The sequence below is a fragment of the Hippocampus guttulatus genome, chromosome 3, assembly GCF_054856545.1.
Source record: "Hippocampus guttulatus isolate MCC_2025c chromosome 3, RoL_Hgut_1.0, whole genome shotgun sequence".
NCBI classification, from domain to species: domain Eukaryota; kingdom Metazoa; phylum Chordata; class Actinopteri; order Syngnathiformes; family Syngnathidae; genus Hippocampus; species Hippocampus guttulatus.
The window spans coordinates 5,627,786-5,652,830 of record NC_141263.1 but is presented as its reverse complement, the minus strand read 5'-3'; the positions used below and the strand labels follow the sequence as shown (position 1 = coordinate 5,652,830).

At 40.3% G+C, this 25,045-nt stretch overlaps 1 protein-coding gene across 5 annotated transcripts in view; it reads left to right on the top strand.

The window, feature by feature from the left end:
* The first annotated feature begins 3,165 nt into the window (after window positions 1–3,165).
* LOC147207255 (C-myc promoter-binding protein-like) overlaps window positions 3,166–25,045 on the top strand; it is a 42,627-nt gene continuing 20,747 nt past the window's right edge. For all 5 annotated transcript variants that reach the window (XR_015100388.1, XM_086106332.1, XM_086106331.1 and 2 more), the window contains exons 1-9: window positions 3,166–3,369; window positions 18,600–18,930; window positions 20,728–20,974; window positions 21,064–21,133; window positions 21,867–22,036; window positions 23,554–23,837; window positions 24,364–24,430; window positions 24,595–24,653; window positions 24,801–24,945. Coding sequence is in view for 4 of the 5 variants with exons in the window: in XM_086106332.1 (XP_085962458.1) it covers window positions 18,620–18,930; window positions 20,728–20,974; window positions 21,064–21,133; window positions 21,867–22,036; window positions 23,554–23,837; window positions 24,364–24,430; window positions 24,595–24,653; window positions 24,801–24,945 (1,353 nt within the window). In the remaining variant the exon portion in view is untranslated. The remainder of the gene's footprint in view (window positions 3,370–18,599; window positions 18,931–20,727; window positions 20,975–21,063; window positions 21,134–21,866; window positions 22,037–23,553; window positions 23,838–24,363; window positions 24,431–24,594; window positions 24,654–24,800; window positions 24,946–25,045) is intronic.

The window sequence follows — 25,045 nt, the reverse complement described above, 5'->3', positions numbered from 1 at the left end:
AGTCTATGAGGAGAGGCGACAAGCTGTTAATCACCAGAAGCATTACCTTGGCTAAATTTCTGCAGCATGCGATTACCTCCATCTGTTATCTGTTGTCTCCATGCCATTATCAATAAAGATGTGTTGTCACTGGAAAGAAGATTACCGAACTTCAAATGGCAATTGAGCCATGAAGTGAAACTGAGTTGCTTGCTTGATTTCTTTTCCATTTTACTAAATAAATTACTGTATTTTTAGATATTTGGACCATCACATTTTCTATGTCATGATTGAGTGTGCGCATAAGCATCAAACACTTAATAATTAGTCTGTTCATGCTAATTATAACTGGCTGGCAAGCAGTTCAGGGTGTCCCCCATAACTCGCTGTGACACTCATGGGCAGAAGCAGATTAGAAAATGGATGGATGGATTTTTATTTTATTTATTTCATTGGAACAGTGAACATTAATCAACACAAGAATAAACAGTGTAAATGTGCCGAACGTAGCATAAAGACTAGTTTTGAGCCATAATAATTAAGAACCAAATAGGTAAGACCTCGTAAAACAGATAATACAAACAGTTGCAGTACTCACAAGACAGAAGACCAGGACAGACAAATCACTGACAGCTACAGATTTGCTACATCTTCATTTATATAGCGCTTTCACAACAGCTTCAGCTGTAACATTATATTATAAGAGCTGCATTTGAAATTCAGCTTCTCCAAAAATATTAGCATTGTATTACTTGATTAAAACTCTTATAGGCCTACTGTACTCACTGCCGCATACAGGGTGGTGTCTCAAATAATTTGGCTAATTTATGAGTGGTGCCCTGCTCAATGCTGAATGAAAACATAGTTTCTAAAGGATGATAAAGAAGAACAAGATTATGTCTCACATAGATAACCATTCAGTGAACCTTTACAATCTGTGGCTGGCGGTGTTGCTATCCGGCGTGTCAGTGTACAGTACTTTTTTCAATAATGACTTTGCTTTTCATTTGTTAAACCACGATCGAGAACTTGTGTTTGATCAATGGAACCAGCAGATGACACCAAAGAACCATACATTAGAGAGGCATGGTACACTCTTGACTCGTCGCCGGCAAATCGCTGGGCCCCAACAAACTAAGCATATTCGCCTCTTGGCATTTCACGTCACCGCAGAGATTAATTGTTACAGAATTAAAATATTTAGTAGTCATTTTGACACGCAAAAGAGGAGGGAACGGATGACAAAATAAATTGAGCTGAAGTTGGTATGAATTGTAAACCCGAAAACAAAAAATAGACAAACAAAAAGGCAATACTTTAGAATAATAATATAATAATATTATTATGTGTGTGTGTATAGAGTAACACACTTTAAAACAGAACACATTTTAATGAGATTCCAAAAGATGTTTATCATATACAAAAGACAGCAACTAATGTAGTGCAGGGTGTTCCCACACAGTCCTGTAGATTTGCAAGATTTGGGAGTGAACTACATCCTGTAGATCTGCATGATTGAGTGGGAATACTATGCCAAGTCAATAGCCCACTCATAATACAAGCAGGAATAAACCTCAGTAAAAAGCAACATTTGGAATGACAAGATAACAAACTAATTAACACCTAACAGCCATGCACTTTGGAATTTGTTTTCATTCTGCTCGTATACACAAATTAAACTTGAAAATGGATTTTTTTCCAAGTGCAAATGTAAGTCACCATATGGAGGAACAAGTAAGTAAAAATGTGATTCATCTATTCCACCTCAATGCACATTATTACAATATTTCATCGTTCATTATCCTTTTCTGCCCGTTTCTTTTCTTAGTTACTGAATGCAGGGCTCAAAGGAGAAACTCCAGGTAATTGCAGGGCCATCTTACTGAGAGCAGTGACTAATTCAGGTTCACTTTTCATTCGTTTAGTATGTCTGTATTACAGTGCTAGTCAAGTGGGTAAAAAAGACATGTACCGGCATAGTCCACAGTCAGGGTTTCATGAAATAAAATTCACACCTATTGAAAACAATGCATGTCACACTCAAGCAGCCACGAATCTCAGTAAAAAGCAATATTTTGCTGATCTGAACTTATTGATTCAATTTTCTTTGCAGCGGCTTTCCTTTTGCGTAGTACTGATAGTCGAGCTCGTGTGCTGATTTGCTAGCTAACCGCCAATCAGGGTGATCAATTGTCACAGACGGCAGACGCCATTTTGCATACTTTGATCAATGGCTCATTCATTCAAATCACATCTAAAAACCACAATGCCACAAAAGTCTTAGTTTTTCACAATTCCAAATGTTGCTTTGCACTGAGGTTTGTTCCTGCTTGTATTGAATGTGTGTGCATGATTGGTATGTGTCGACTTTATATCATGAAACCATGAAATAAAATGTTATAATTAAAAAATTACTTTTCAGCCATGTTATTCGCTTGATTTGGTGTGAAAGTAATGATCTTGACTGATGTTGATTGTAACAAGTGAATGTTCTTTACCTAAAACGGATTATTTTAGAGTTTGCATTAAGATTAATTGTATATTTCGTCTTTAAATATACATTTAATAGAAAAAAACACACTTGTGGCAGAGTATCAATGGGGTCTAAGAGTACTGCATCAATGTGAAAATAGCAGAAAAAAGCACAGATAAATACCGTATTCCCCCTTGGAATAGGTGTGGCCATGGCCACTCTAAGCCACCTTGTAGCTCCGCTCCTGCACAAAGATGATGTGCTCAACCAATCTCAGTCAATATAGTATCCCTCTCTCTCTCTCTCTCTCTCTCTCTCTCAGTACCGTTACCCGTTGAAAAAAAGTAACGAGCCAATTTCGACAAAGTAAGGATAAACACTATATATACGGGTTTACAAATGTAGTAAGTAAAAGTAAGAATTCGTCAGAACTGGCAGGATACCTGATGGAAATCTACGGTAACGAAGTATTCCAAATATCCTGTGAAATATGTTATCAAAATTAAGCTTTCCTTCCAAGTGCAATTTGTTCGGCTTCCCTTTCATACAAATAAGAAAATTTGTGGAGGAAATTGAGATTAACCTCCAAATTGAATGCTGACGGAATAAGGTCATCGCAAGTGTGTATGTGTGCGTGCGCATGTGTACCGCGGGCGTGTATGTGCGCGCGCACGCGCTGGCCAGTGGATTCCTCCCATCACAACCAAAATGGCGGCTGAGCGGACAGCCGGCCCGGCTCGCCGCGATGACTGACAGGCGAGTAAAAACGTTTCGCTTGGCCGGACTCTACATAGTCACATTCTGGGACGACTGACCATACGCACGAAACCATGGCTACCACATAAGTGCAGTGGCACCGGCAGATGACACCCGACGAAGCTGCGCCCGAAGGACTAAAAATAACGTTTTCAACTGGGGTAAGTAGGGAATGATGAACCTAGTAAGTGCAGTTGCTGCTTGTTTTCTTGAACAGAATTCCTCTGAAGCGAACGAGCGAGTCTCGCCATCTGTCACTGCTCGAGACTGAATTTTGTCCTCCTAGCAGATGATGTAACGTGTGCTCTCCTCGCTATCTTACTACAGTGTGTGCCACAGGTTGTTGTAACACACGCCACTTGAATTGTTGAATGCTTAAATCACCTGGACCGATGCAGCGATGAATTCAAGTCACGTTGTAGTCAATCCAAATGGCTCCATCGTTGAAACGTGTTAACTGTTTTAACCCCCCAGCATATTGTGGTGTAGTGCTATAAATACTTCAAAACACCGTGGAAACCCAGTTGCTTCAGGTTATTTTAGGGTGATGATGTTAGAAATCCGTCTCTTGTTCTACTGCAGTAAGAATCAATGAGCAAGCTGCTTCTGAGTCCTGTGCAGTGACTTAAAGGCTGCCGAAATGTTAAAATTCATTTTTCCCCCCATCATATTTTACACATTGTTCATATACATAGACGTGTCTAATGCACACTCCTTTGATGATGCATGAATCAAACGAGGCTTTGAACAGGTTGTTGAGTACTTTAGTTTACCAAAAGTTGCCCTGGATGGGCTGTCATCAATGTGTGAAACAAATGTTCAATTTGCTTTTGCAAAGAATATGACAGGTGCGAAGTACTAATCCAGAATGACAAACGGCACTTTGCAACCTGTATGTTGTCAAATTATTCAATTTCGTTGAAATTTATCTTGTGAGGTTACCTTTTTACTCCTGTTCACCTATGAGATTACAGTGTTTTTATGTTTGAAATGTTATCTCTGTCAGATCTATTATCGTGTCTAAAAATAATCTAAACCAAATTACAGCTCATAATGCTCCATTTAGTGAAGAAAGTCAAAGGATCAAAATGGCTTGATTTTTTTTCAATTAAGTTTAACATTACTTTGTAGTATTTGGATCTATATCCAACAGCTAAAGCGCTCAGATTCACCATTTGGCAATAAGCTTAAACACGCCGGCCACTCTTGAGTATTTGACACCTTTTTAAGAACCTATTGTTATTACGGCACCCATATTATTGTTCTTACTAAAGGCACTTACCCACTAACAAATGTCAATTGTTAAGAAGCAGCTGTCCTACAATTCACTATGTATGCGTATTCATCTTTCTGCACTTGTAAAACAATATGAAATGCCACAACCCCCCCATATATGAGAAGTAGCAGTTATGATTTAACCATTTAATCTCAGGAACAATGATGAGTGTGCTTGTTGGCATCATCGCATTTGGACATGCCACATTACCTTAAAGGCAACCCCCCCCCCCCCACTGAAACACACACACACACACACACCTTTTGTCAACCCGACAAAAATCTAAAAAATTGCTATTTAATGTATTATTTTGATCCCACGAGAATGATTTCAGTTCAGTCTTCCACATGTTAGAATCCGATCTAAATATGATTTAATATATTATGCATTATAATGGAGAACAACTTCAAATTAATACATCTTTTTTTAACACAACATTGTTTTACTATTTTCTATTAGATGTTCTGTATAGCACTTAAAAGTCAATGTAACATTTTCTTGGATTTGTTAACAGCAACTGCAATGTTTTCATGACAATGACTACAATGCTCAAGTGCTGCAAATATTTTTAATGTCATTCACTCTGAAATTTCCCAGCATTTTCAAGCCTGCTGAAAAAAGCCACCAACTTCTTTTGAAGTAGATCCCAAAGGGTGCCTCTGGACTGACTGATTGCATTCCTCCGCCAATTTATTCGTTTGTAAAATATAAGAATGGGTGAAAATTAAAAACAGGATATTGGTTGGAAAATGTCGTAATGGCTTAGGATCAAAATGAAGATCAAAGGCTGGATCATAGTTGAGATCAATGATGCCATCATGAGGTGTGCATGATGTTCTGAGCAAGACATGTGCATGCTCCTAATCAGATATCCCTGATGTCATCTTAACAGTCCAATGCCTCTATGAGCTTTGCTTTGTTTCTGAGGATTGCTATGAAATTTTGTGATGATCAAAAGGCAGCATAGTAATCCATTGATTTCTTCCTTCGGCCTGTTGATGAAATTAATTCGCAACATGTGTGCATGGGCCAATATTATATTCAGATGGTATGATAAACTTGAGCAAATATCTTGAAGTATCACGGTAACAGCTCCAAAATAATGTTTTTTTCAAACAAAGTATAGAATATGTTTTACATTAAATGAGGAAGTAAACTCAAAAATTCTCTTCCCTATAAATTGCTCTTTGCTCTCTGGAGAAAGAAAGGATCTGTTTATGTTTATGATCCAAAACATACAAGCTCATCTGAGAAGCATGGTGGAGGTAATGCCATGTCTTGGGCTTGCGTGGCTGCTTCTGCAAAAGGCTTTTATTGATGATCTAATTCATGATAGGAGCAGCAGAATGAATTCTGTCGTCTACAAAACCATTTTGTCTGACAATTTACAGAAAAATGCATCCCATTTGATCAGGAGAATTTCCATCATGCAACAAGACAATGATCCAAAACACACTGCCTACACAACAAAGGACTTAATCAGGGGAAGAGTGGAGTGTCTTAGACTGGCTAAGTCAATTATTGGGACCTTAACCCAATAGAGTATGCATTTCACCTGCTGAAGAGGACACTTGTTTCAATGCCCAGCTTGCCCCACCATACAAAAATACAATACTCCACATTCAAGATTTCACCAATTGTTTCTTTAGTTTTGAAAAAAAACCCAATCTCTTTGCCTTCCCAAATCCAATTATCTGATTTGTGGCCTCTCGTGCAATTGCTAATCTGGCGCAAATCTCTAGTGTACAGTCTGCATTCATTCCAACCATAGAGCCAAGTTATTTGAAACGGTCTACTTAGCTGATTCTATTTCTGCCCAGGAACGCCTGTTCTTTGCCTCCATACACCAATGCAAAGTTTTGGCGTAGGTAACATAAACAGCAAAATTGTGTCTGTATTCCTTTAGAGCAGGGGTCGGCAACCCAAAATGTTGAAAGAGCCATATTGGACCAAAATAAACAAAAAACAAATATGTCTGGAGCCGCAAAAAATAAAAACCCTTATGATATGAAGGCAACACATGCTGTATGTATCCATATGAGCTATATTAGCCTGCTATCAACATGACTAAATTGGCTACAAATACACAACAAGCATTCATGAGTAAAAGTTTTTTTCCCCCCTGCAGTTCATCCTGTAGAGGAGGGGTGTCCAAACTTTTTTGACGGAAGATCTACTTTTCGAACAACCAATCTCCCGCGATCGACCCGTTACCGCACACAGCCGCATACGCACACACTTAACACACGCATGCCTTAATGAGCAATAGCCATAATGGCCGCTAAGATGAACGAGGCACAGGACGCACTTTCGCAGCGTGCTAACTATCGTAGCTCATGTGTACCGTTTAAAAATGCTTCTTCTCGGCCGCCCAGATTCCCATTCTTTGCAGGTACCCTCGATGAAATGAACAAGAAAGGCTGTTTTTTTTAAACAACAGCCCCCTGACTGACATCCCACCCTGCTAATAGAAACGTGTGTCGCAGGCTATGACGCAAATATTACTTGACAAAATGTTGACATTTACACAATATTTATTCGACACATTTTTACAGCGTCGGAAAACGTTAATGTGTGTGTCATGTTTGTCCTCTGACAGAAACCATATTAAAACAAAAAAATAAATTTCCCTCCCATCTTTTTCCATTTTCAAACATTTTTGGAAAAGGCCACTGGGGGGCGCTAAAGAGCCGCATGCGGCTCAAGAGCCGCATGTTGCCGACCCCCGCTCCAGAGCAACTTTTTTTGAAGCTGAGAGCTACTTCTTGGCTACTGATTTAGTGTGAAGGGATACTAGTTTTATTCATACTAACATAATAACACATTGTCTCCAATTAGCAAGGTGACAAGGGGCCGCCATATTGATGGCATTTTTGAAAAAAGAAATGTAATTTTCTATATTGTCGAAAACCTAGCAGAGAATCAAAGAAAGGGTTCTCAGAGTAGCAGATAAAATTAAAGGATTGATTGTGGCTGCTGACATCCGTATAGCAACGTCAAAGTTGAAATTTAGCCTATATAGGTGCTGACATTAAGTTCAGTTTCAGTTTGTTCCTTGGAACCTCCAGCAACAGTTAATATCCAAAATGTCATGTAACACTGAGTTTTCAGTTTGGGTGGAACATACAAATGAGTTATTTCGCAAGCAGACATAACTCGGCACACATCTCCATGCAATAGTGTACAATTGAATGTTCACAGATGCTAAACAAATTAAAATATGCAGGTTCACAGCAATTCACAGTGATCGATTTAGTTTTTCTAACTCAGTAATCTTCGTTTGCCTCTTCCTCGAACCAAGCACTCTTTTTAATACAGAAAATAACATCACATGTCATGTCCACCCCCTTCTCATTGGCTCTACTTCAGTGGCATGCCCAACTGCACGCTACTTGAAGTCACACGAAAGGAAGAAAGAATGTTGAGCTGACGTAGTTTGCTTTGCTTCTGGTTGTTATGAAAATGTTAACAATGCACACGCATGAACCATGAGCTCAGTTGCGCTTGACTCTCGGTCCACATGAAATTCAAGTATTGCTGCGGATTAATTTGCTAGAATACTACTACTCGCGTCGTTTAGTGAAATAGCCTCTATGTCTTGATTAATCTTTGAAGAATGCTGTTGTTTTGCACAGAGTTGGACGGAGCCGATGAAACCAAGCTAAATCCATAAAACAGGAAGTCAGTGGCAGCTATCACAACTAATAAATTACCTAATTTATATATCCAGGGTTCCCATGTGTCCTGGAAAACATGATTAACCAAATTTCCACTGATGGGGAAACATGGACAAAGAATAAAAAACCCTAAAATGTCCTGGAAAAATATTTTTCTTCAGACTGCTTCACCCTGCCTTGTTGGTGAATGCAAAAAGGTTAAAAACCCTCATAGTCGACCGTTTACAAAGAATGCAATATTTCTTTGAAGTGTCATAGCACAGAACTGCTTTATTGTCCATAAAGGGCAAAAAATCCCAAGGAATTAATATAAACTATATATGTATGGATAGCACAGATTGATAGCACCGCTGAACATTTTGAGTGTTTGCAAAAAAAAATTGATATGTTTGTATAACACGACATACATCATTTACGAAATTGTAAAACGCATAGGTTCGGTATCAGTTTTATTCGAAGGGCATAAGGGTTTTAAACAAACACGTATGTCTGTTCAGCTGCCTTCAATGCTAGAGCGTTTCTGCTTCATCTAAGTTTCTAGCCGCCACAGTGCCTCCCTCACCTGACGGTGCCATCCAATTAAATTGCATATTCCTTTGAAATAATTCTGCTGCCCGGTGTTTTCATGACTTTGTTGCTAGATTTTCTGATGAGCCGGTCAGACTGCGTGAAATGGTTGAAGTGGTGTCCTCTGGGCCAAAGAGGGAAAGAACCATCCGGACTGTAATGGATGTTCAAACGATTAAACGCATCTATGATGATGTGGGGCTGTGTTAGTGCCAATGGCATCAATAATTTACTCATCTGTGAAGGCGCCATTAATACGTTTGGAGAAACATTTGCTGCAATCCTAGCATCGTCTTTTTTATGGACGCCCCTGCTCATTTCACCTAGACTACGCCACACCACATTCTGCTAGGTCAGGGGTGCCCAAACCTTTTGGACCGAAGATCGACTTTTCGATCAACCAATCTCCTGGGATCACCCCTTAACACGCACGCACGCACACGCACGCACGCATGCATGCACGCCATGATGAGAAGCCTGACACGGAAACAAGCGATGCACTTTTGCAGCCTGTTGACTAGCTCACACGTACCGTTTTAAAGTGCTTCCCTGGGCCCTCTACATTCCTATTCTTTGCCCGTGCCCTCGGTGAATTGTACACGAAGCAAACTCTGAATGAGAATGATGACGATAAAAGATATAGCGCAACAGCTCTGATCACAAGCTGCAATTGCAGACTGCTGAGCGCTAACAACTTCCGCTGACGTAGGTCACGCGCCACCATAGGTTAAAGATTTACCTGCTTTATTTTATTTTATTTTTTAAATATTGTTTTGTGGAAATGAGACTGATAGGATGATTAGGGTGCAGTGTACATTAACACAAAAAAATATATTCCTAACATGTACAAAGACACACAAATGTTGTTTTTTTTTCTCCTCTACACCTTTCGGATCTACTTGGGACCAGTCCTAGATCTACTGGTCGATCAGGATCGACGTAATGGGCACCCCTGTGCTAGGTAGTTCGTAGTCCGGACCGTTGACCTGCTGAAGCTGTACATCAAGCAAGAATGGGAAAGAATTCCACCTGAAAACATTCAACAATTATTGTCCTCACTTCCCAAACATTTATTGAATATTGTTAAAAGAAAGGCTGACGTAACACAGTGATAAACAGGACCCCGTCCCAATTTTTTGGGAATGTGTTGCAAATACAAATTTTATGATTATTTCCTAATAACACTAAAGTTGATCAGTTTTAACATTAAACATCTTGTCTTTTTAGTATATTCAATTAAATATAGGTTGAACATTCTTTGAAAATCATTCTATTATGTTATTTAACACAACATCCCAACTTTATTCCAATTGGTTTTGCAGAAACGCACTATTGGTTTATGGCTTCATTAAATGCAACCAGTGGGGAACAAGCTTGTTTGTCAACAAATAATTTACACTCGTTAAACTTCCATTTGACTTATTGCTAACTTATCTGTTGCTCACGCAACTCTTATGCCTTTCAGTGAGGCAGCTTAATAGCAGGCAAAGCAGACTAGGGCTATTTCAGAAGTATCTTTCGGTTTACCCCGACTGACATGATCGCTCCAATTGATATACTGCCGCAGCGTGGAGGGAAACCATTGAAAACGCAGACATGCCTCCGTGCCTGTGTGTGTGTGTGTGTGGTTGTACTGCCACTCTGACCGCTACCCCTCCATCTCCCCCCAAATAAACAAAACATTACATTGTTTAATATTAGAGGTGTCAAATATACCGCGTTAATTGCGATTAATTAATTACAACACAGCACTTTTTTTATCGCGTTAATCTAAATTTTAATCTCTGCCTTTATTGTTTCTGTAGGTGGGTTGCTTTTTTCTAATAGCCCTTTTTATGTGTTGGCTTCCTGTGTTCGAGTTGTTGAGGGTGGGGAAACAACTGTCAGCCACAGCCTGAAGCGGACATTGATTGGCTGCCATTATGTTGGGGCTTGTTTGGCCGAAGCTGATAGGCTCCCATTGGAAAATTTACATTCCAAAAACAACCTGACGACACAATAAGGGTAGAGTGTTGTGTCTAATTTGTAAGAAGTTTGCTTACCACCGAAGCAGCTCAAATTTAGCCTCCCACATCAATGCAAAGCACCCAGTCGTGAGTGCAGCCACAGCTAACGTTAGCACCAAAAGCATTAGCAATATAGCAAGTGAGCCATACATAGCAAAGCTCTTCGGCAAACTACACTCTGGAACACCCCACGTACGAGGCATAGTTGATGTGTCCTCTGTAGACTACTAGAAATGATTGATGTTTATTTCAGCACTTTTAGTTTGTCATGATGAACAGTGTTATTTCTGAAGTGCCAAGTTACACCACTGGGATTTAAGGGCCTGTTTTATTTATTGTTTATTATCTGAAGCAAGTTCAGTGTTGAGAACTTGTATTGCTCAGAAACTTGTTCTTACTGTTTTTGATATGTTAACCTGAGCCCTTTTTAAGGACCTGGTGTTCTATTTTATTTTTATTTTTTAATTCTTTGGAGATTTACAAAAACAAACAAAACAGTGATATTCCCCCTTGTGGTCGAAACTAAAGTTTGCAGGTAGGACTTTGACTAGTCTCAAATACAGCAGAAAGTAAATGGCTAGGACTGCATCTGTCCAAGTCTGCTGAAAAACAATAATTTATAATGCCACTTTTTCTATTATCTTTTAATCTGCCTCAATAATGTAACAAATTTAAAATGAAAATAGGGGTTTTCTCAGTAATTTTTAGATGGGATTAAAATATAGATTAATTAGATTAATTACAGACCCCAATTAATTAATCACACATATTTTTAGTCGCCTGACAGCACTATTTAATATAAAAGACGCGCGCGCGTCTCTCACTTTCTAACTCCCTCCATGAAATGATTAGGGGTGTTCACACGGCAAGATTTGGTCCGGTGCTACGACGGGGCTGCCCCAGTAGAGCGTTCACACGTGCAAATTAGCTCCGGCGTAGCCCCGGAAAACAGCTTACACCGGACCAAATTTGATCCACCTCAGGGAGGTGGTTTAAAAATTTGCTCCAGAGCAAATGCTCGTTAGCGAAGCAGCACCGGTGTAAATTTGCACATGTGAACGCAACTGGGTTAAATTTGCTCCAGAGCAAATGCTTGTGAAGAGTTTACGTACGGCGAGAATGCGTTGCTTTCGTGCTCTGTCGGACTTCCGCCATGTCTTTGTTTAATAACGACATAAGACTTGGCTGGTAACATCTTTCCTTTTGTAGAAGACTGGACTGTCTCGGAGTTGTTTGTGTAGTTTGTTCATTTGTTGTGTGTTCACAACCCCCCGCTCCCCATATAATTTATTTTGTGATTTCCTCTCTTGATTTTCTGTTTGGCGCATTACGTGTTTGCTTTTCTGAGTGTCATTGAAGTCGTCGTTGATTTACGTTTTCGGGGGCGGTCACTCTCGAGCAGAAGGCACGGAGACCGAGAAGGAGAAGGACGTGCCTGTCCAGTAGTCGCTTGAGTTGTGTATACGTTTTAAAAAGAACCAACACGACAGCTCATTTGTTTTCTGTCGTTTTGCCCCGCTGCAGAAACTGCCGTGTGAACGCAAGTGGGGCTGCACAGACGCTGTGCCGGTGCAGACACGCTCAGCGGCTTTGTACGTGTGAACGCTCCACACAATTTGCTGCGGTGCAAAATATATCGCAACAAAATACATCGGTGCAGCGCCGGAGCAAATGTGTGCCGTGTGAACACCCCTATAGTCATTGGCTGGTTTAAGCTGCCGATTCATGGCAAACTTGAAAGGAGGTATGTGATTGGTTAGCCTGAGCTGTACATGCAACACCAGCGTGGAAAGTCTACATGACTGATATCGTGTTAATTTTTGATATTCATGACTTGAATGTTGATATATACATTTCGATATAAGAACGACATATCGCCCAGCCCCTTTTTATATTTTATTTGTGGATTTTTGGATCATTTAATTTTAAATTTTTAGAAAATATATCTACAAAAATGTCTGAGTTGGTTGTTAGTATTTTTTCCAAATAAACATTTATGGAATAACATCTACATTCAATGTCAGCCAAGTAATAATGTCAGCAAGTGCATGAACATGCTGAAACTACTGCTGTCTCATAAATGCAAATTAGAGACAACGCCTCCCTGTGCAAGTGCCACATGACAGGTTGAAGAATGACATACATGCTCGCCATGCTGTCAGTCAGCTAAAAATACAGTGTAAACCAAAGCTACAACATTATGCAATATCACATCGAGAACTCACACCCAAATCTTGTTTGCATTCTGTTTTCACTGCAGGTCCTGTATGCCAGTTTATAACGAGAGTAGACTTGTTCAGTGGAGGGCCAAGTGATTAATGATAGACAATGACAAAGAAATAAGTTAATTAGTAGAGATAGATATTATTATTTAAACAAGCGGACGAAATGAGTTTTCTCCGCAGTGTGTCCGGGCTCTCCTTAGAGATAAGGTGAGAAGCTCGGCCATCCGGGAGGGGCTCAGAGTCGAGCCGCTTCTCCTCCACGTCGAGAGGTGCCAGATGAGGTGGCTCGGGCATCTGATTAGGATGCCTCCTGAATGCCTCCCTGGTGAGGTGTTGCGGGCATGTCCCACAGGCAGGAAGCCCTTGGGACGACCCAGTACACGCTGGAGAGACTATGTCTTAAAATTGGGTAAACCTCAGATAATTTTCAGTTAGCTTTATAAGAAATGCGTCCAAGCCTCGGAAGTCCCTGCAACATTTTTGATGATTTTATTTACTTTAGAAAACTTAGGGAAAGTATTTACAATTTTATGTAACTTTCCAAGACATAGTGCTGAGCCTGGGAACTCCCTGCACTTTTTGTTCGAATGTTGAAACAATTGTATTGTGTATTGTCTTTGTTCAGGAAAAAACATGTTTACATGTTCCAAATCTGAAAAGCTATTTGTTTAATAAAAATGCTTATAAACAAAGTTAAGTGTTGGAGTTTGTATTATTCAAAATGTAGACTTAAATATTTTTCTTTATTACTGCAAACGAAGAGTGTCTTCAAACATCGCCCTCCTTGAATACTAAGAATCGGAATTGTATCAGCCAGGAAAAATATTGTTCCACAGTATCTCTAAGTTACAGACTGACCTGAAAGAAAAGCATCAGCTTGGTCTTCTGCTACGCAACATAATATATTGTTAACAACCGATTAAACAGAAATCAGAAAAGAAAAATTAAGAAAAATAGTGACAAGCAAATATTTAGGTACGGTGTACTTTGTTTTATGCTACGGGATTTGGTAAGAACAATGCATGTAATATCCGTTAAGTGTGAAGAAAATAGCAATTATGGTACAGATTTGATGCCAAAGTCATAGGAACAAACCCCATTTGGGAAGAATCGTTAAGTAAACAATAAGAGAGAACTCAAGCCGGAATGGAAAAAACACCACAGAACGAGATTCGTCTGAGTGCAAAAGCTGTCGACAAAGCTTCCTGGTCTGAACTTGCTGACTTAAGATGAGTGCAGGAATCCAAGCGAGAGCGCACTGAGATCTCCAAACCACAGGCACTCATCTGCATCCGCAAGGGGTTTGTCTGAGACAATGTGATTGGGAACTCACAGCTGTCTTGACTTAAAAAAACAAAACAAAAAAAAAACAACCCACAGTGGGGCTGGTGAAAACTCACCAATTGGGCTCTCCGCTGAGGTTCTACAGCCAAGTCGCTGCTCTGGGTTCCAGCTGTATAGACACTGAGCTGTGAGACAGCCACAGCAGGGCAGACACATGGAGAAGGTAAAAAGGAATGTGCTCAAGAAGATAAACACAAACTAACCCACCATCTGCTCTTAGTTAGACCACAAGTGCTGGATTTAGGGTTCTTTAGCAACGACATCAAGTCCTATACAATCTGTGAGGACAAATGATGTGGAAATCATGGCGGCTCACGATGTGTTTTATTTGTATTTTATTCAACTTTTGACTTTTTGATGTCAATTTTGACTTGTTTTTACCCCTTTATGGTGGATGCACATTTTTCATCTGACCAAGAGTGAGACTCATCAGTATTCTGTATGAATTCAGTACACCACACAAAGACCATAAGAACAATGTGAGGCTTAGGCAATTACAGCATTCATCACGAGATCTTTGACTGCTGGAAAACCCGCAAAGTTTCCCCCACAGAAACGTGGATACAATTTTTGATCAGTTCGCATCATTGTGTTTGGACAGCAAGAGCCACCTGTTTTCACTTCAACAATGAAAGATAATGCTGGACTTGAAACTAATTGACGCAACTAGAAAATTACTACAAAGTACCGAACTCTGCCAGGTGAAGAGTTTAAGGTCAGCATATTAATACACAAAATCTCTGGCAAGGAAAGGTAAAACTATTTGGACAGTATATTCAATTTTGGTTTTTGGGAATCCAAAATTCAAACACACGAACCAAGAGAGTGTAAAACCATAGCCTCTTGCATTCTGATGTGACAGGGTTCAGAATTAACCACTTCCATTCAGATTCATTTTAAATGGGAGTCAGCACACATGTGGCACAATTTACAGGGCCTCTGAATAACCTCAATTATAGTTCAGGGTTTCTTGTGGTATTTCTCTAACATTTTTCTATTCATATCTTCCAACACAAGCCATAGTCCGCAGAGAGCTTCCACAGCATCAGAGGGATACCACTGTTTAAAGCTATCAGTAAGGAGTAGGGCACAAAAGAATTTCCATCATAGTAAATGTACTGGAATTTGCCATGATAGTGACAATACAATTCCAAAACTGAACAAATTTATTGCGTGCGTGCACGCGCGCGCACACACACACACACACACACATACATAGAGAGAGGTTGGGGGGGGGGGGGGTACTACCGCATGTTCCTGCAGACTGCTGTCAGGCTGCTGAATAAACACACACGAAAACCTGGACGCACCCCCCACTTGTCCGTTGTAAATAGCACAGCCACCTTATGCAGCATATATGCAGTTGCATATATGCTTATAGCTTATATTTTATATTGCATTCTGTACTGTGGACAGTTCATTTTTTTTAAATTTATTTGTGCATGCAAATACTGCACTTTGGTTTTTTTTTCTACTTTCTTCTCTCCAAATTGTGCTGCTGTAGATTGCGAATTTCTCCATTGTGAGACAAATAAAGGTTTTCTTTTATATGTATTTATGCGCACTGTGCTGAAGTTTCTCGTTTTTAACTCTGTGCCTCTGCAACAAGCCCAGTATTTTTCATAAATTGTCTTGAAACACTACTGTGCATATTTTAGGACAGTGCATTTTAACAACAACAAAAAAAAATTACACTATGTATCATAAGGAGTTGTGTTGAAAAACATTCACATTATGCTCTAACAATTGATGACTTCAAAATCATGCTGAATGCCATTTGCACTGACTGAAAATCAGAGAAACACATTATTTGCGTAATAATTTGGAATGGGGTATGTTAATATCTCTCAATTTAAAAAAAACCTTAAAGCTTTTGAAGCTGCATACTGAAACTTTGCAGTCTGTGGACATCCTTGCCACAGAGGTGCAGAATTAAACGTCACATGGCTTTCCAAATTTGAGAATGCATGTTTTCAACTGCCCCCGAGTCAAGAAATATAGGATAACCAACACACACCCTGCTAATAATGAAAGGCAGTTCCCACACCCTCTTACACAATATGTTTGGAATTCTAAATGTGCTCCAGATTACGATTATGATTTCAATTGGGAACACACATGAATTACAAAATCTGTTTCCAATGAAATGGCCTCTGGATGGGTTCAGCTTTCAGAATATGACAGTAGTTGTGCATGTGGAATGTTTTCATAGACCAGGGTGCACAGGAAATTTTTGGCGTGGTTCTCAAGTAAGCACCAGAGGTTGTTGTTTGGTGCTCATTTTGCTCCCGACCCACTACCTCATGGATGAACTTGACTACAGCACATCTGGGCAAGGTTTATCATTAATGTGTTTTTCACTTTAATAAAACTGAAAAAACTTTTTTCCCCCCTTTTTTGTTGTTGTTCACCCCCTAATTGCGGCAACAAATACCACTGCTCCACAACGGCTGCTTATTGAAACACTACAATTTAGTGTTTGGTAAAAGACTTTCAATTCTTCTCAACACAATTGAGTTTTGTGGCCCATTCAAAAAAATGAATTGCCCACCTCTGACTTGCAGCATCTATGCAACTATCTTGTTTAGTCAAGGTCTCGAGGGCAGCCATCCTATGCCCACTTTTTTTGTTGCACCACACACACAGCTTTTCTGTAAAAAAAATTTGACGGACTATTAAAAGTCTCCGTGAGCGACACAGAGAACCATCTCGCTGGCGGCCCTCCTGCCAACCATCTCAAATAGGACTGGGCAATATGTCAATATGGTATCGAAATCGAGATATGAACATTCAAGGTTAACGTGATCCTGCCACGCTTGTGTTGTGTGCAAACTCTGTCCAAGCAGTCACATTCCTCCTTTCAAGTTTGGTGTTGATTGACAGCCAATGCCCTCCAATACAGTCCTCTTGGAGAGAGAGGGAGGGGGATCACAGGGGATGCAGGACAGGACACCGATGAAAAATTCATTTCCGTGTTAGTAAGTGTTGTGAGCACATTTACGAGACACTGTCCAGTATATACGGTGCAAACATATTGTGTTTCGGAACATAACGTGACCATATATTTATCATTTCAAAATTACCAAGGATTAACTGGTTCAGGTTGTTACAAAAATTTACGAGCAGCCCATGCCGCGTTGGTCCATTCAGTTGAATGGTAGTGAGCCTCGCCTTCCATTATAGCCACACTTCCTCATGATTATCGCCCACGTTCCTATTTCCTAAGCAACACGCATTTTCGTTGACTGACCTTTTTATGGAATAAAAAAAGTCATACAATGCAACATGTTGTATGGGGGGGGGGGCTCAAAACAGTTCATATCACTTGGACTTTACACCACATCAATCTATGCATAAGTGCATACACAACCATCATCATGTGCAAGGCGTCCAGTGGTTAAACTTTTTTTTTTTCAAGCCACCCAATGCATCTATCCATATTCAGAACCGTTATTTTTACAAATTTTATGCTTGGAAAAATTGGTACAGAACAACACACATGATGCACTTCAACACTGTTGTAGCATAAAATTGAAACAGTCAGAAAGACTCCTAAAAAAGGGAACATTTAAAAAAAAAAAGATTAAAAGCACAGTTCTATTAAATTTCTGTCAGACTTTGTTAATGTTGTCAGTCAGTTCTTTAAAAAAAAAAAAGAGTCAGTAACACGCTTTCCAGATCCAGTTGAACTCATAGTGATAGTTATTGATATATCTGGCAAAATTATGAAGATATGATATTTTGGCCATATCTCACTGTCCTAGTCTCGGGGCGAATATAACGAGGAGTCAGTCAGCCCTGTTGTTGTTGTTGAAGTTTTTGGCTGTCGTGGGACACAAATGTTAAGCTAGTGTCATGTAACAATAACAATGTCTCAGGTATGGGAAATTTCTCAAACATACTATGCTGTACAGATTTTTGGTACAGTATAATTTTTTTTTTTAAATCAAGCCCTTATCTATGGCATCCAATCTGAATGGAGGTGAAAAAAGGCAGCGTGGCCACATTTGCGGCTCTTGAAAGTGGCCAGCGACACACCATTATCACTTTGCCCAAGCATCTGTTAGATACAGTATGTTTGGAGAAACTTTAAATCAGTCTCAAGCATTTTTATATTTATGTACAATAATTTTGTAATTTATCAAGAGTTTTTATGCCACTACTTGTGTGTAGACAAAAAGCCACAACACACAGGAAAATCACTGTTTTTGAAATTGTTTGAGTTTATGTCGATCTTAATGTTTTTTTTCCCTGTTTCCAATCATGCATTTAATATGGCTGTCATATACCTTTCAGGCACCCGGTGGTAATGGGAAATGATGGAGGACAAAGGCCCTCGTGTAGCCGACTATTTTGTCGTGGCAGGATTGACAGACTCATCCAAGCCGTTGGACCAGGAAATCCACTTTGACGATGCCTGCCATAAAACTGCCAAGCCCAAGTCCCCCATCACTGATGTGGCTGTGGTCATCCGCTCGATGGGTGATGAGGTGCCACCAGGGTTTACATGCATTGAGACTACACCAAATGGACATTCTGCCGATCTCAATAATGGAGGACTCATGGCACCCCAGATTTTCCTATGCTACAGGCGAGGTTGCGACAAGCCACCACTCATTGAATTAGGGTAAGAGGCCAGGTTTTTCTGTCTGTCAAAGATAATGAAATATGAAACTCAGTTGAAATTATGAATTTCAGATGTGATTTGCAACGCTGCATGAACGTAACAGTGTATCTGTTTGTAGCGTTTTACTTACCAACATGTGTAAATCTTAGTTAAAACAGGTCCATATTTTGTTATCTACATTGAACAATGCAATTTGTTATTCATCATAGCAGCGCTGATAACGGTTACTTTCTGCCTGCCTTGCAGCTGTTCTTAGGATGTGGGTAGAAAAAGTGTAAAGAAGTACATGTACAGGTGTCGTCCTTACCAACATGTTTTGAAAAAGAGTAATTCAGTTCATTTTCCTGTTCTCCAGTAACTGGCAAATTGTGACAAAGAATAGCGGACTATTGCTGGAGTCTCAGACAACAGAGTTGGGTGCTTATCAGGCACTGACAAAGAGGCTCTGTTGAGACTGTCAGCAGCCTTTGTGTGCCGATAGTTATGAGGGGCTACACATTTGCAGACATGAGTAGGACTAATGAAAACTGGACCGCTCTCTGTGTGGGCAAATGTATACATTATTGCTGATTTGTGACATTTCTAAGTTGCAATTTTTTAAAAAGTTCTTGGCATATTTTTTGTCACAATGACATCTGAGGTCAATTATGAAAATAACTTGACCCCAGATGGCCAAAATGAGTCAAAGGTCACCATTCTTTTTTTTATATTAAATAGCATACATTGATTTACTTTGAATTATGCTTGTTATGGTCACTGTGATGGGTTAAATAACTTAAGGTTGAGCATACATTTATCCAGCCGCTAACAAGATTTGATGAAGCATCACTTCACCCCTCCCCCACCGCCTCACGTCGCTGACCAAAGCTGCGTGCTTCATGAACCTAGCACGTGACATGCAGCTCTATGTACACTGTATACAAGCCGACATTAGCCAACGGAGCTACATTGGTTGCATGGCTTATCTCATGTTGGAAAGTAAACACACATGAAACGATTCAGTTTTAGTGTTGTATTTTGTGGAATGTACAGTCAATTAAAAATAGAAGAGACGTGATCAACTTACCCGATGACCTGGTGAGAACGACTTGGAATATAAAGTATTTACCGTTTATTTGTCTAAAGGGCTGTCCATTCCCTTCTTTGTAACTTTTTTGCTAGCCAGGGTGCAAAAATACGCTTATGAGGTCTGTCAGTGTGACAGACTGAGAATGCGTGTGCGAGGCATGCACGGAAAACTGATTGACATAGCATTCTGTCACCTCTTCTGTCTCTGCAGTCTCTGATTGGCAAATCTTGACAAGTTTATAATTAATGAATACTTTATAATTATTGATTGTTAATTAATTATTAATTATCAAAGACTGCAAACTGCTTTTAAATGTAAAGTTTGTAGAGGTTAAAAGTACTTAACTCATTCACTCCCAAAGACGTTTTTAAACGTCTTTTCAGACTTGGTCTAGAATTGGCTGGTACTGAATTAATAAATCATGTGCCCCACCCCCCCTCCTCCCATCAGTGTTTTCCTTCCCAAGTATGTTTGACTGGAACTAAGTTGATGTTGCATCATCAAAACACCGAACGAAAGCAAACACCTGCATGCAAGGGAGTGATTTGCAATTTAACAGCATTCTGCTTCTGGTAACTCCACGGTTTCGGCTATCCGTTGTTTATAAGTGTAGAGGTCTACCTATTCCACACAATGATATTGTAATCCTCATCTGTTAAGTAATCACATAAATGACCATATTCATTCGTTTTGTGTGAGTGATTACTGCATTGGTTTTGCTCACACAGTGTCCTCTATGAGTGGAAAGAGCGACTAAAGCAGGGCTGCCACCTTATCCAGACAACCCCCTCTGGTCGCCCAGCCAACATCAGTGGAAACTCATCCCAGCGCATCTATGTCACCTACCGGAGGGCACCTGAGAGCCAACCGCACGCTGCTCTGGCTGTCACCGACATCTGTATCATTATTCCAAGCAAAGGAGAGACACCTCCCCACACCTTCTGCAAGGTGGAGAAGAATCTGAACAGCAGTATGGTAAGATTCAATTGAAGGGATGTTTGGTGCTTACATATTCTGGTGTTTGACATGAAATAATATGCTATGCTCTTGTGTTCTTGTTTCAGTGGGGTTCCTCTGTCTACCTATGTTATAAGAAGTCTGTGACCAAAACCAACTCAATAGCATACAAAGCAGGTAAAATTTGGCGTTGGGCATAGACACTTCTGCTGACAATGAAAGTCTTTGTGAGCTGAATAATTGAAATAATTGGAGCAATATGCATAGCATAAATGCCTACCCTGACCAGATTTGTTAGATCAGTCTTTTATATACCAAGGTTTGACTTTTGAGTGGTTGCCCCGTTAGGTCACCATGAGCCAAGGCAGCGGTCCCCGCACTGTTTAGCAACCATTTTCATGTTGAGACGTATTTTGGAGGACCGGTTTTATAGAAATGAAAAATCTAGGCCAATCGTGGCACAGCCATGATTGGTCGTTACCTGAGCCCAGAACAACTGTATTCTAATTTTCAGTTGACATAGTTGAATTGCTCAACATTTAGTCCACATGAATAACTTAAACTGAGTAAAGGTCACACTTGTACCCCGTGTGTTTATTTATACCTATCTCTAGGTGGAAATGGCACTGATAAAATACCATTATGCACAGAGTTGACATGATTCAGCATTTTTTTGTATATCTTTGCCACATAAGAGTTGTCATTTTTCTTTTCACATGTCAGATGTACTGTATATTTTCGTGAAATGTATATTTAGCTCATTGACAGCAGTTTTTCAATCAGTGTCCTATAAATCCTGTAAATGCAAATAAAATTATTGGACTAATCATCAATGTGAGCACTGGTAACCTTGGCTAAGGATATTTCTTTTGGCTCAGTGAAGTTATACTTTTTTTCCCCTCTCATATAGGATTATTCAGCAGATATCCAGAGGAGGACTATGAGTCATTCCCACTGCCAGAATCTGTTCCTCTCTTCTGCCTTCCCATGGGGGCCACAATTGAGTGTTGGCCCGTTAACACCAAATACTCGCTGCCTGTTTTCTCTACATTTGTCCTAACTGGGGCCTCTGGAGAAAAGGTAGGATGGAGCTTGGAAGTTCTTTCCGTGCCTGCTTGGGTTTTCCCCGGGTACTCTGGTTTCCTCCCACATTCCAAAAACATGCATGGCAGGCTGATTGAACACTCTCAATTTTCCCTAGGTGTGTGAGTGAGCGCGGATGGTTGTTCGTCTCTGTGTGCCCTGCAATTGGCTGGCAATCGGTTCAGGGTGTCCCCCGCCTACTACCCGAAGACAGCTGGGATAGGCTCCAGCACCCCCCGCGACCCTTGTGAGGATAAGAGCGGATCAGAACATGGATGGATGGATGGATGGACAGACATATTCCTCAGTCACATTTTGAGTAATATATAGTCAACCTCCTCATAATAACACACAGCGCATAGAAATACTCACTTGTCCTTAGGCCTGTCGTCATTCGCAAACAACCTAGTTGGTTTGTTGATAAGGTCTTTTGGGCTTTGATCTGTCCAAAACTGTCTCATACTTCTGGGAACCACGGCGGTTTTTGGGGCAAATGTAATCACCACCTCCACTAACCTCTGCTTGTTTGACCCCTACATTGATTTTCAGTAAAAGAGTGGTCTGCTTACTTCATTTGGCTTTTTAGTGTTGCGGTATGACCAAGGACCCAGGTGCAGGAAAGTTTTTGTGCACAAAAAGCAAAAATAATTACCTTTTGGGGAAAAGGTCTACATACAAACAGCAAAAAAATAAGAGGGAGGGGGAGGGGTCATGTCACAAAAATTCAATAACTTGAGGCGATGGCACTGGGTCATGAAACTTCATAGTCAATGTGGCTAAACAGAATTAAAAAAAATCTAGCTACACTTCAATGTAGTTAGCCATGGCCGGAGGGGTCATGTCACAAAAATTCAATAACTTGAGGCGATGGCACTGGGTCATGAAACTTCATAGTCAATGTGGCTAAACAGAATTAAAAAAAATCTCCTAGCTACACTTCAATGTAGTTAGCCATGGCCTCACGTTTGCTTTGTTGCTGTCTTTTTACATACGCTACCCATAGGCGCAAATGGACATGGTTGAGACAATGTAGTTTTGGAAAATCATCCCTCAGCAATGCTGGCCACCTTCCCTCTCGTGAAAGCCTTTGAATACCCTTCTTTTTCACACACTTTACAGAAAAACGTAATGCCCTCAAAGTGTCAGAGCCAGGATAATTTACACAAACAGACTTGAAATGATGACTCGTCTCCCATTATTTCGCTGTGTCGCAGTCAGTAATCCTGCTGCTTTTTTTTTCTCTTCCCCTCGACACGGGACGGGGGCGGGGGGATTTCAAATTGTTTTGCGCAAGTCAGGATCAATGACGTTATTTTATAGTGCAGAAAGCAACAAAATAGTTGCACATTCTTCTCTTTAGGGTCCCAGCCCCAGCAGCTTGGTAAACCTCGCGACGATGCTAACGGCATATGTAAACATTGCATCATCGGATTGATGTATTGATGGAGGGGTAACATTATCCTGTGGCTATTAGATGGTGGGCTATTAATCAACACGCATCTTTTTGTGTTCAGGTATACGGTGCAGCCATACAATTCTATGAGCCCTACCCACAGGAGTGTCTCACTGATCAACAGAGCTCCCAGCTGTGTCTACTTAACACAGACGCACCCAAAGCCTCCCCTTGCAACAGCCCAACTGATGTCACCAACAAGACCACGTCTTGCACCTGCTCTGTCTACACCAACAAATGTATCTGCCTGCTTTCTCACTGGCCCTTCTTCGATGCCTTTCGCAAGTTCCTCACCTTTCTGTATCGCTATTCCATCTCTGGCCCTCATGCCCTGCCAATTGAAAAGTGAGTTCTCCATACTGTGTCTTTGACTTTTTTTAATCTACATCTCCCACATTTGCCTGAGCAATACGGTCACCGGCATGCACCTTGTTTTGATGAGCTGAGTTCTGTTCTCTCGATAATTGACCCAGGTTTAATCATGGTATTGAGTGATAGATAGTGGTTTTGCCATGTAAATATGCGGATAATGAGCGTCATAACTAACATAATGTTGACTTTTGATTCAAGCCGAGAAAGGTTTTCATCACAACCGCATAGCCCGACCCCAAACGCACTGTTGCATTGTGATTGCTTGGAGCAAATCAACGGGCTTGGGACATGATGGATTCTCGGGTTTGTGTGAACTCACAAATCCTGCGAGAATTTAGGTTGCAGGCATGGTTAGGAAGGTCTCTTACGCTAAGACCAAGCTCATCATCTAAATGAAGGACAGTAATAGTAATACCCTTGTATTTGACATTTCAGATGTTGTTTGGGTCTTTTTATGTATACGAGATCTCTTTTTTTCACTCATATTTTTTTTTCACAGGCACATCTCTCATTTCATGCACAAAATTCCTTTCCCGTCTTCTCAGAGGCCTCGCATCCTCGTGCAGGTAAACATTGATTTTAAGAGTAGATTAACCCTCATTGTAGTGCTATAAAAGGATGACATTTGAGATCTTATCTAAAACGTCTAAAGACAAAGTATGGGTATGGTACCAATCTTTTTTTTTTTTTATCTTTGCATACTTAATTATTGATTTGATCATTTCCACAGCTTTCCCCTCATGACAGTCTGATGTTGAGCCAGCCCGTATCTTCTCCATTACCACTCAGGTAAGAGTTTCAGGAGTTCCTGTATTGTAGGTTTCATAGTCCCATTTATTTTGTGAACATAGTCATTCTCTTAATGATGAAAGAATAGATTGTTTTCCAAGGCCCATAAATCTGATTATTCTTTTGGGCATTCGTCTTTTCTGTTAGTGGCGGACGATTTTCCACGTTACTCCAGAACTTGGGTCCAGAGAATGCCGTCACCTTGCTGGTGTTTGCTGTCACTGAACAAAAGATTCTGGTACACTCATTACGACCGGCAGTGCTGACCAGTGTAACCGAAGCTTTGGTGTCTGTAAGTTGCTAAATTCAGATGTAGTGACTTGTCTTTGTGTCATTTCCAATTGTATCTTTCAATACATCTTTGCAATCATGCGATCGATTTCTTTTTTCAG